Source organism: Hyla sarda, chromosome 1 (assembly GCF_029499605.1).
Source record: "Hyla sarda isolate aHylSar1 chromosome 1, aHylSar1.hap1, whole genome shotgun sequence".
Lineage (NCBI taxonomy): Eukaryota > Metazoa > Chordata > Amphibia > Anura > Hylidae > Hyla > Hyla sarda.
Genome location: NC_079189.1, coordinates 289,476,204 through 289,489,145, shown reverse-complemented (window position 1 = coordinate 289,489,145; position 12,942 = coordinate 289,476,204). Strand labels below are relative to the sequence as shown.

The 12,942-nt window shown below is 45.6% G+C and overlaps 1 protein-coding gene across 5 annotated transcripts in view; it reads right to left on the bottom strand.

The window, feature by feature from the left end:
* Positions 1-12,942, bottom strand: part of ADAMTSL5 (ADAMTS like 5) — a 123,065-nt gene that overhangs the window by 84,865 nt on the left and 25,258 nt on the right. For all 5 annotated transcript variants that reach the window (XM_056516561.1, XM_056516552.1, XM_056516570.1 and 2 more), the window contains exons 3-4: positions 7,489-7,607; positions 5,171-5,231 (exon numbers count right to left, since the gene is read on the bottom strand). In XM_056516561.1, the coding sequence (XP_056372536.1) occupies positions 5,171-5,231; positions 7,489-7,607 (180 nt within the window). The remainder of the gene's footprint in view (positions 1-5,170; positions 5,232-7,488; positions 7,608-12,942) is intronic.

The following is a 12,942-nucleotide window of genomic DNA, read 5'->3' as shown; positions in this document are numbered from 1 at the left end:
GGTACACTATTCCACTATAAAGAGATACTTGTACAAATATGGTCTTCATGCAAGAGTCATCAGAAGAAAACTTCTTCTACGTCCTCACCACAAAAATCAGCATTTGAACTTTGCAAATGAACATATAGACAAGCCTGATGCATTTTAGAAACAAGTTCTGTGGACCAATGAGGTTAAACTTGAAGTTTTTGGCCGGAATGAGCAAAGGTACGTTTGGAGAATTTAATGAAAAGAACCTCTGTCCAACTGTTAAGCATGGGGGTTGATCAATCATGCATTGGGGTTGTATTGCAGCCAGTGGCACAGGGAACATCTCACGAGTAGAAGGAAAAATGGATTCAATAACATTTCAGCAAATTTTGGATGCAAACTTGATGCCATCTGTGAAAAAGCTGAAGTTAAAGAGAGGATGGCTTCTACAAATGGATAATGAACCTAAACACATCTCGAAATCCACAGGAGATTACATCAAGAGGCGTAAACTGAAGGTTTTGCCATGGCCTTCACAATCTTCTGACCTCAACATAATTGAAAATCTATGGATAGACCTTAAAAGAGCAGTGCTTGACAGACAGCCCAGAAATCTCAAAGAACTGGAAGACTTTTGTGAGGAAGAATGGGCAAAGATACCTCAGACAAGAATTGAAAGACTCTTGGCTGGCTACAAAAAGCGTTTACAAACTGTGATACTTGCCAAAGACGGGCAGTACAAGATATTAACCCCTTAACGACAAAGGACGTATGTTACGCCTAGCGCTCCGGGCCCCCGCTCCTCCCCGGAGCGCTCACGGCGTCTTTCTCCCTGCAGCTCCCCGGTCAGTCCCGCTGACCGGGAGCGCTGCTCTGTCATGGCCGTTGGGGATGCGATTCGCACAGCGGGACGCGCCCGCTCGCGAATCGCATCCCAGGTCACTTACCCGTTCCCGTCCCCTGCTGTCATGTGCTGGCGCGCGCGGCTCCGCTCTCTAGGGCGCGCGCGCGCCAGCTCCCTGAGACTTAAAGGGCCAGTGCACCAATGATTGGTGCCTGGCCCAATTAGCTTAATTGGCTTCCACCTGGTCCCTGACTATATCTAACCTCCTCCCATGCACTTCCTTGCCGGATCTTGTTGCCCTTGTGCCTAGTGAAAGCGTTTTGTGTGTGTAAAGCCTGTGTACCTGAACTTCTGCTATCTCCCCTGACTACGAACCTTGCCGCCTGCCCCCGACCTTCTGCTACGTCCGACCTTGCTTCTGCCTACTCCCTTGTACCTCGCCTATCTTCAGCAGCCAGAGAGGTGAGCCGTTGCTAGTGGATACGACCTGGTCACTACCGCCGCAGCAAGACCATCCCGCTTTGCGGCGGGCTCTGGTGAAAACCAGTAGTGTCTTAGAACCGGTCCACTAGCACGGTCCTCGCCATCCCTCTCTGGCACAGAGGATCCACCTCCTGCCAGCCGGCATCGTGACAGTAGATCCGGCCATGGATCCCGCTGACGTCCCTCTGCCTTACATCTCTGATATCACCACGGTGGTCGCCCAGCAATCCCGACAGATCGCCCATCTAACCCACCAGCTGTCGGAAGTATTCACCATTGTGTCGCAACTTCAGCAGCAATCATCTCCTCCGCCAGCTCCTGCACCCCTTCCGCAGCGAGTGGCCCCTCCTAGCCTCCGCCTGTCCTTGCCGGACAAATTTAATGGGGACTCTAAGTTTTGCCGTGGCTTCCTTTCGCAATGTTCTCTGCACTTGGAGATGATGTCGGACCAGTTTCCTACTGAAAGGTCTAAGGTGGCTTTCGTAGTCAGCCTTCTGTCTGGAAAAGCTCTGTCATGGGCCACACCGCTCTGGGACCGCAATGACCCCGTCACTGCCTCTGTACACTCCTTCTTCTCGGAAATTCGAAGTGTCTTTGAGGAACCTGCCCGAGCCTCTTCTGCTGAGACTGCCCTGCTGAACCTGGTCCAGGGTAATTCTTCCGTTGGCGAGTACGCCATACAATTCCGTACTCTTGCTTCTGAACTATCCTGGAATAATGAGGCTCTCTGCGCGACCTTTAAAAAAGGCCTATCCAGCAACATTAAAGATGTTCTGGCCGCACGAGAGACTCCTGCTAACCTGCATGAACTCATTCATCTAGCCACTCGCATTGACATGCGTTTTTCTGAGAGGCATCAAGAACTCCGCCAGGAAAAAGACTTTGATCTCTGGACACCTCTCCCACAGTCTCCACTGCAATCTGCGCCTAGGCCTCCCGCCGAGGAGGCCATGCAAGTGGATCGGTCTCGCCTGACCCTGGAAGAGAGGAATCGCCGTAAGGAAGAGAATCTTTGTCTGTACTGTGCCAGTACTGAACATTTTTTGGTGGATTGCCCAATCCGTCCTCCACGTCTGGGAAACGCACGCTCGCACCCAGCTCTCGTGGGTGTGGCGTCTCTTGATGCTAAGTCGGCTTCTCCACGTCTCACGGTGCCTGTTCGGATTTCTACTTCAGCCAGCTCTCCCCTCTCAGCCGTGGCCTGCCTGGACTCTGGAGCTTCTGGGAATTTTATTCGGGAGTCCTTAGTGAATAAATTCCGCATTCCGGTGACCCGTCTTGCCAAGCCACTCCACATTTCCGCGGTCAACGGAGCCAGGTTGGATTGCACCGTGCGTTACCGCACGGAACCCCTCCTAATGTGCATCGGACCTCATCACGAGGAAATTGTATTTTTTGTCCTTCCTAATTGCACTTCTGAAGTTCTCCTTGGACTACCCTGGCTTCAACACCATTCCCCAACCCTGGATTGGTCCACTGGGGAGATCAAGAGTTGGGGTCCCTCTTGTTCCAAGGACTGCCTTCAACCGGTTCCCAGTACTCCCTGCCGTGATCCTGTGGTTCCTCCTGTATCCGGTCCCCTTAAGGTCATTAAGGTCTCTGCCTGCCACAGGAAATGCCTCTCCCCCCCTCCCAGTCCCATCAGGCAAGCCTCTGTGTCCCCTCATGACCCTCGTCCTGGTGTCACACTGCCCCGTGCCAGGTCTCGCCCTCTGCCCTCTCTCCCCATTCCTACTCCTGCTGTTCTGCCTGCCGTTGAGGAATCCCTCCATCCTTTCCCGGTGTCCTCATCCCAGGGGAGGCAGTCACCGGACAAAGAGAAGGGGAGACCTAAGGGGGGGGGTACTGTTACGCCTAGCGCTCCGGGCCCCCGCTCCTCCCCGGAGCGCTCACGGCGTCTTTCTCCCTGCAGCTCCCCGGTCAGTCCCGCTGACCGGGAGCGCTGCTCTGTCATGGCCGTTGGGGATGCGATTCGCACAGCGGGACGCGCCCGCTCGCGAATCGCATCCCAGGTCACTTACCCGTTCCCGTCCCCTGCTGTCATGTGCTGGCGCGCGCGGCTCCGCTCTCTAGGGCGCGCGCGCGCCAGCTCCCTGAGACTTAAAGGGCCAGTGCACCAATGATTGGTGCCTGGCCCAATTAGCTTAATTGGCTTCCACCTGGTCCCTGACTATATCTAACCTCCTCCCATGCACTTCCTTGCCGGATCTTGTTGCCCTTGTGCCTAGTGAAAGCGTTTTGTGTGTGTAAAGCCTGTGTACCTGAACTTCTGCTATCTCCCCTGACTACGAACCTTGCCGCCTGCCCCCGACCTTCTGCTACGTCCGACCTTGCTTCTGCCTACTCCCTTGTACCTCGCCTATCTTCAGCAGCCAGAGAGGTGAGCCGTTGCTAGTGGATACGACCTGGTCACTACCGCCGCAGCAAGACCATCCCGCTTTGCGGCGGGCTCTGGTGAAAACCAGTAGTGTCTTAGAACCGGTCCACTAGCACGGTCCTCGCCATCCCTCTCTGGCACAGAGGATCCACCTCCTGCCAGCCGGCATCGTGACAACGTATATGTATGTCCTCCGCCGGCTCCCGCGATATGCCGCGGGGTCACGCGGTGTCCCTGGGGAATATCAGGTCGATGCTGGCGGCTATCAACGGCCGGGACCCATGGCTAATACAGGACATCACCGATCGCGGTGATGCCCTGTATTAACCCTTCAGACGCGGCGATCAAAGCTGACCGCCGTGTCTGAAGTGAAATTGAAAGTAACCCGGCTGCCCGACAGCTTACAGGACACTGGGAGGGCCCTTACCTGCCTCCTCGGTGTCCGATCGACGAATGACTGCTTCGTGCCTGAGATCCAGGCAGGAGCAGTCAAGCGCCGATAACACTGATCACAGGCGTGTTAATACACGCCAGTGATCAGCATGAGAGATCAGTGTGTGCAGAGTTATAGGTCCCTATGGGACCTATAACACTGCAAAAAAAAAGTTTAAAAAAAGGTTAATAAAGGTCAATGGCATACACGTAAAAAAATTCCAAAGTCCAAAAAAGCGTATTTGTGGTCACTTTTTATACCATTAAAAAATGAATAAAAAGTGATCAAAAAGTCTGATCAAAACAAAAATGGTACCAATAAAAACTTCAGATCACGGCGCAAAAAATGCCTCCTCATACCGCCCTGTGCGTGGAAAAATAAAAAAGTTATAGGGGTCAGAAAAGGACATTTTTAAACGTATAAATTTTCCTGTATGTAGTTATGATTTTTTCCAGAAGTACAACAAAATCAAACCTATATAAGTAGGGTATCATTTTAACCGTATGGACCTACAGAATAATGAGAAGGTGTCATTTTTACTGAAATATGAACTGCGTAGAAACAGAAGCACTCAAATTTACAAAATGGTTTTTTTTCTTCGATTTTGTCGCACAATGATTTTTTTTTTCGTTTTGCCGTGAATGTTTGGGTAATATGACTGATGTCACTGCAAAGTAGAATTGGTGATGCAAAAAAATAAGCCATAATATGAAAGGGTTATGATTTTTAAAAGGTGAGGAAGAAAAAACAAAAGTTTAAAAACTGAAAAACCCAGCGTCCTTAAGGGGTTAACTCTGCAGGGTGCCCAAACTTTTGCAGACACCATTTTTTTGTTTTCTGTTATTTTGAAAGTGTAAATGATGGAAATAAAATCTAACTTTTGTTGACATATTATAAGAATGTCTAATCTGTAATTTGATGCCTTTTGGAGATTTTTCCATCTTTCCTTGGCTTCTTTATGCACATTAATACAAATTTTTACCTGGGGTGCCCAAACTTTTGATCCCCACTGTATATATGGCATTTAGGGTGAAATTATGAAACCTGTAACCCCGAAACCTACCTTAGGCTGGCATGACTTATACTGCCGCTGTACTCCTGCACATGCTACCGCTATATTATCCCTGTTAAAGAAGAAATCAGTATCAATCTTAAGATAAATGTCTTATATATTTTCAAAATTTCTCACTCATTGACAAGAAAAATGCATCCAGATAGAAATGTTAAATTGCTACAAAACTCAGCAAGCACTTATGTAAATAATTACAGGTGTGGTCTGATTATACATTGTGGGAGTCATTTATGAATGTGCCAGTAGGTGTATTTTTTCCCGAAGTTGAGGCACACAATGGTAAATCCATTTATGAAGCGACTTTCACCAGCGTAAATGGATTTTTCACTGGCAAAAACAGTGGGTAGTGTTTTGGTCATGGTTATCAGGGTGCGAAAAGTTTCACAGTGATTTCTGAAGTTCGAAGTCCCCAAAAGTTGAACAGTATTGCACAAATACCACTCCAATCAGGACCAGGTGGAGACAGCAATACACAATGCCTAACAGGGAAATTAAACTAGACAATGGCCATCAAAAGGATGATTGAATGATGATGCAAATGATATGAATATGAAAGGGGTTGTCTCATCTTCCCTGATTACCTCTCTTTGTTGCTGCTGTCAGTTCACAGCTCACACAGTTGTGTAGTTCTTTCCAGTCTGATCACAGTGCTCTCTGCTGACACCTCTAACCATGTCAGGAACTGTCCGGAGTAGAAGCAAATCCCCATAGCAAACTTCTCCTGCTCTGGACAGTTTCCCAAAAATTTTTTCCACTAGAGTACCCCTTTAAGGGTATAATCTAAACAGGTCTAAATTTGTGGTGATCACTTTCATGCTAGCATTTACAAGCACTGTTAGGAGTGTAACTGTTGTTTTAACCCCTTTCCAACCCATGACATACATGTACTCCATGGGTCCAGTGAGTGGACATGACGCAGCCCAGCGACTATGGTCCGAGCTATAACGAGGAGATGCCCACTGCTATCAGCAGCTGATATCTGCCGGTAATGACGGACATCGAATATTGCTCCAATGTCTGTCATTTAATTGGTTAAATTATATGATCTATACAGATTACAGCATTTAAACATTAAATGACATATGGTACTGTTAAAAACTACAGCTCATTGTGCAAGAAATAAACACTAACACAGCTCTGTAGGTGTAAAAATAAAAAAAGTTATAAAGGTCAGAACATGGCATTGAACAAACTTTTTATTTCTTTTTCAAGTTTTCTATTTTTTTTTACCATAAAACAAGGAACAAAAAAATCATACAAGGTTGGTATTATTGGAATTGTACTGTGGTAATGGCAGGGTGTGTGGTGCAGGGCAAATGTTGTTGCCCTATGGGCAGATTGTATTAACCCCTTGTGTTCTTGACGCCAGGACGTGGTTTAGCCTTAACCACACAAAGGTATACCACTGGATCCTGGGCTAGGCACGGGGGAAATGAAGACACCGATGCCAAGTTATGGAACAATGGTAGCTTTACTGAGGGTAGACAGTTGTTACAGTCTATGCAGTACAGCCAGGGCCCAAGGAGGTGACCAGTGACACAGAGACCTCTCAGGATTGCTGGGACTTGTAGTGGACAGGAAAATTTAGTGCAGGCCACACTGGATAGACAACATACTTGACTTGACTGACAGGGCTAAAACTTTAGCTTATTGTACACTTGACTTGTGGCTGCAGCACTTGACTTGAGGCCTACAATGCTCTGGACACACACTCTGTGTTGCCTTGACTGCACTGGATCTCAGGAGCAAGAGCAAGAAGCTAGCTCCACCCAGGGCTTATAAGGGGGACACCAGCAGGGAGCCCATCGGTCACCTTTGGGGTCAGCCGGTCACTAGTACCACCTGGGTAACAATCACATGGTAAATTTATTAAAGCTACAATACACAATAAAATATACAACTTATATACATGGGGGATACAACTGTATGGGGCCCTGGGGACACGGAGGGACACTGCCTGACAGGGCAGGAAGGTACGGGGAAACACCATCCCGTACTGGGCCACCACTGTACTGACCCATAGAATAAAGTTAGCATGTCAGATTTACTGTATTGTGAACTCCGAAAAATGGCACAATTCCATATTTTAATTAAATTTTGCCTCACATATATATTTTTTTCTGGCTCTATAATACATTATATGATAAAATAAAGTGTGTGCTGGCAAAAGATGAGCCATAATACAACATTGTCAGTGGAAACATTAAAAAGATATGTGTCTTAAAATGTGAGGAGGCAAAAAAAAAAATGTGAGCCAAAAAAAAAAAAATGCTGGGTCATGAAGAGGTTTAAAAGAAATTTCTGTTTACCTTTGGCAATTGCGGGTTCTTAGTGTCACTCCCTCTCCACATGAACTGGAGCAGCTAGTCCAAGGACCCCAAGCTGCCCAAACTCCAGAGGTCAATTGGAGAATCCTGTTTTCTGTTACCTACTTTTATAAAAAGATCAAGCAACATTAAACTTTACTTGAATGTAAATTGCAGTACGACTATGACAATATCAAATATGTATATTTATTTTTGTTTTACTACCTTTGCACATTTGGCACATAATAGCACATTTCATTGCAAATTTACTTAACATTTCCTGATGAAAGAGCCATATGTGGGTTGGTTTGTTTTTTTTGTCATATTCTTTATAAAACTATTTGAGGGTACACATAAGCAATTCAACCACTATATATATATATATATATATATATATATATATGACACTGAGGCAGTAAAGGGTGCTGTTCTTTAGCTGGACTAGCAGAATCCCTCACCTGGTCGCTGATTAGCAGGGAGGGAGCTTATTTAGCTAGACCAGGAAGCACTGACTGAACTCTCCCCAAAAGACAGCAGGGTGGCTGTGAGGGAGAGGGAAGGATCCTTGCAGGAAACACACAGCAGGGTGCTGTTAGCATGGGCTTAACCAGGGGGGGCTAACAAGGCTATAGCCCCGGGTGTAACCCCAATAGCCCCAGGTCTCGGCGCCACCACTGCTCACTGTTGTAAAGTGGCCACTTTAAGACAGTGAGCCTGCCGACCGACCCGGGTCTGCCGAGGGATGTCGCACAAGTGATGTTTCTCCACCGATCCGCGCAATGACATCAGTGACATCACTCGTCAGGCCGTCAACGAAGGAAAGAAGCACTACCAGGTGACTGTGTCTGTGAGTGTTCCTGCCTGTCTGTGTGTGTGTGTCTGTCTGTGTCGGGGGGGGGGGACTTTGCTACCTAATGTGGGGAAACTGCTACCTCATGTGGGGAATCTATGCTACCTAATGTGAGGAAACTGGAAACTGCTGTCTAATGTGGGGAAACTGCTACCTAATGTGGGGAATCAGTGCTACCTAATGTTGGGAAACTGCTACCTAATGTGTCGAAACTGCTACCTAATGGGGGGAAACTATGCTACCTAATAGGGCAAAACTATGCTACCTAATGGGGAGAAACTATGCTACCAACTGTGGGGAAACTGCTGCCTAATGTGGGGAAACGGCTACCTCATGTGGGGAATCTATGCTAACTAATGTGAGGAAACTGCTGCCTAATGTGGGAAAACTGCTACCTAATGTGGGGAAACTATGCTACCTAATGGGGGAAACTATGCTTCCTAATTGAGGAAACTGCTACCTAAGTTGGGGAAACTATGCAACCTAATGTAGGGAAACTGCTACCTAATGTGGGGAAACTATGCTACCAAATGTGGGGAAACTGCCACCTAATGTGGGGAAACGGCTACCTCATGTGTGGAATCTATGCTACCTAATGTGAGGAAACTGCTGCCTAATGTGGGAAAACTGCTTCCTAATGTGGGGAAACTATGCTACCTAATGTTGGGAAACTGCTACCTAATGTGGGGAAACTGCTACCTAATGTGGGGAAACTATGCTACCATATGTGGGGAAACTGATGCCTAATGTGGGGAAATGGCTACCTCATGTGGGGAATCTATGTTACCTAATGTGAGGAAACTGCTACCTAATGTGGGAAAACTGCTACCTAATGTGGGGAAACTATACTACCTAAGTTGGGGAAACTGCTACTTAATGTGGGGAAACTGCTACCTAATGTGGGGAAACTATGCTACCTAATGTGGGAAAACTGTGCTACCTAATGTGGGGGAATTATGCTACCTAATGTGGGAAAACTGCACTACCTAATGAGGGGAAACTGCTATCTGATGTTGGCAAACTGCGCTACCTAATACCTTATGTGGGGAAACTGCTACCTAATGTAGGGAAACTATGCTACTTAATGTGAAGAAACTGTGCTACCTAATGTGGGGAAACTATGCTACTTAATGTGGGGAAACTGTTAACCTAATGTGGAGAAACTGTGCTACCTAATGTGGGGAAACTATGCTACTTAATGTGGGGAAACTGTTAACCTAAAGTGGAGTTAAAGGGGTACTCCGGTGCTAAATATCTTATCCCCATCAAAAGGATAGAGGATAAGATGTTAGATTGTGGGGATCCCACCGCTGGAGACCCCTGCAATCTCTCCTACCGCCACCCCCATTTTTCAGCTGCACAGAGCAAGGATGGCTCTGTGGCTGATGACGGGCTATGCAGGGGACGGAGTATCGTGACATCACGGCTCTACCCCCTTGTGACATCACACCCCGCCCCCTTAATGCAAGTCTATGAGAGGGGGCGTGACAGCAGGAAAGATCATGGGGATAAGATGTTTAGCACTGGTGTACCCCTTTAGCCTTGGAGATCCACAGGTTGCCATTGGAGTCCTCTTCCACCCCTCCATGACAACATCACAGAGCTGGTGGATGTTAGAGACCTGTACTTTCCCCCACCTTTCATATGAGGATGCCCCACAGATAGGGTTTAAGTCTGGAGACATGCTTGGCCAGTCCTTACCTGTACCCTCAGCTTCATCTTGGAGATGAAGAGGTGATCTTGGAGGTGTGTTCGGCCGCTATCATTTTGGATACTGCCGTGCATCCCAGTCTTCAAAGGGAGGGGATTGTGCTCTGCTTCAGTATGTCACAGTACATGCTAGTTTTCTAGGTTCCCTCAATGAACTGTAACTCCTCAATGCCAGCAGCACTCATGTAGTCCCAGAACATGACAATCCACCATTAACATAAACCAAATAAGTTTATCTGGGTCTCGTTGAACTACAGGACCACAGGTTCTTGTGCATCATCTTAAGAAGAGGCTTTCTTCCGGGACAATAGCCATGCAGAACAAGTTAATACAGTGTGCGGCATATGGTCTGAGCACTGACAGACTAAACCCCCACCCCCACCCCACCCCTTCAACCTCTGAAGCAATGCTGGCAGCACTCATTAGTCTATTTCCCAAAGACAACCTCTGAATATAACACTGAGCACATACATTCAACTTCTTTTGTCGATCATGGCGAGGCCTGTTCTTAGTGGAACCTACCTTGTGAACCTGCTGTATGGTCTTCCCACCAGTTTCAGGGTCTTGACAATCCTCTTATAGCCTAGGCTGTCTTTATGTAAAGTACCAATTCTTTTTTTTTTCCACAGAATTCTTTGCCATGAGGTGTCATGTTGAACTTCCAGTGACCAGTATTAGAGACTTTGAGAGTGATAACACTATACATACCTGAGACCTTGTAACACTAATGAGTCACATGACACTGGAGAAGGAAAATAGCTTATTGGGCCCAATATGTACATTTCCACTTAGGGGTGTACAGTACTCACTTTTGTTGCCAAGGTTTAGACATTATTGGCTGCGTGTTGAGTTATTTTGAGAGGAAACAACATTAAACACTGTTATACAGGATTTGCACTTACTACTTTACACTGTAGTAGAATGTAATTCTTCAGTGTGCCACATGAAAAGATAGAATTAAATATTTACACAAGTGTAAAAATGTGAGGGGTGTACACGCTTGTGTGAGATATTTAACCTCCATCTTGTCTGCTCCCAGACATGACTGTTTTCTTAAATACTTAAGCTTCTGCCCTTTTGATGCCTCCTTCAGATGGAGGATGTACATGGTCACCCTAATCACTCCATGCCAGTTTCCTGTCTAAGTGTCTGTGTTAAATTGTAAAGAGATCCATAGGACATGCTTACCATGGAATTCACACTGGCCAGTAGTGAACAGGAGCCGCAGGGTCCCTAAAACAATGTTATGCTCTGCCTCCCAGACTGTGACAGTAATCTAGCATGCTGTAGGTGTGACGCGTTTTCAACCAGTTGTTTTCTCCCATAAACTGTCATAAAAAGTAGACAGTTCTGTAGTGCAGTAAATGTAGTGACGGGTGCTGAATAAGCCCAATATTTGTAGGAAGACTTCCATCAATTCTGAGTTGTTATTAGTTCTGAGTTGTTATGGTATTATTTTTTCCTTGCATAATGGTAATATTACTAAGATTGGCCTTGGTATACTTCATATGCATGGTGATTATACTTGCTCTTTATCTAATGGTGTTATTTAGAAACGTACTTATTTAGAAGTAGATTATATAATGCATGGAAAATAACCTTACCTATGTCAACATGTTTTTATATATATGTAACTTTTTTTGTTTTATACTAGGGGTGGGAAACCCAAGGGCCATATAAGGCCTTCAATATCATCTGATCTGGCCCACCAAGTCCATAGACAAGTGGTTTCCTACCAGGGTGCACTCTACTGTGAAAGTTGCTGACAGGACGCACTAGAACACCTGTGGCTTAGCACCACCGCAGGTGTCCTTACACCTACTAAGATATAAAGTCACTAGGGGCTCTTAGCCTCTATTGACGCTGCCTGCAGCCACTACAGCGTCTATAGTGAAAATGAAAGTTGCCGGTACTTTAGTGAAGCCCACCAATATGGGAGGAGGGTCCCCTTACCTGCCACCGATCGCTGATCCAATGATATAGCTTGGGCTTAGCCAGCCACGCCGATCATACTGTGTAATGCTATGCCATTATACAGTGAATGCAATCTAATGATTGCATATAAAAGTCCCAGATGGGGATTTAAAAAGTGTAAAGTTTGTAAAATTATTTAAAACTCCCTCCCCTAATAAAAAGTCAAATTACCCTTATTATCCGATTTGACAAAAAAGTAAAATAATTAAAAAAGAAACATATTTGGTATCATCATATGCATAATTGTCCAAACTACTAAAATATTATGTTTATGAGCCTGAACAGTATACGGCGTTAATGTTAAAAATACCAAACTCCAAAAATACAGATTTTTTTTATCACATCATATATCAGAAAAAATTTATGAAAAACGATTCAAAAGTCCCACTTAAACAGAAATGGCACCGAAAAAAATACAGATCACGGTACAAAACATCCCTGTATGCCGGAAAAATAAAGTTATGGGGTCAGAAAATTACAATTTTATGCATACCAATTTTCGGCTCACAAATAAAAAAAAATTTGGGTTCTGCAGTACATTTTTATGGTAGAATGAAAGACCTTATTAGAAAGTACAATTAGTTGCATAAAAAAACAAGCCCTTATAGGGATCTGTAGGTGGGGAAAAAAAGTTATGGATTTTAAAAGGGAGGAGGAAAAACGAAAACGCATATATGTCTGTAAAGGGGTACTCCAGTAAAAAGCTATTTTTTCTAATCAACTAGTGCAAGAAAGTAAAACAGATTTGTAAATGACTATGGGGATTTGTTCCTACTTTGGACAGTTCCTGACATGGACCAAGGTGTCAGCAGAGAGCACTGTGGACAGACAGAAAAGAAATATACAACTTCCTCTAGAGCATACAGCAGCTGATAAGTACCGAAAAAAATAAAAAAAATTTTAATAGAAGTAATTTACAAATC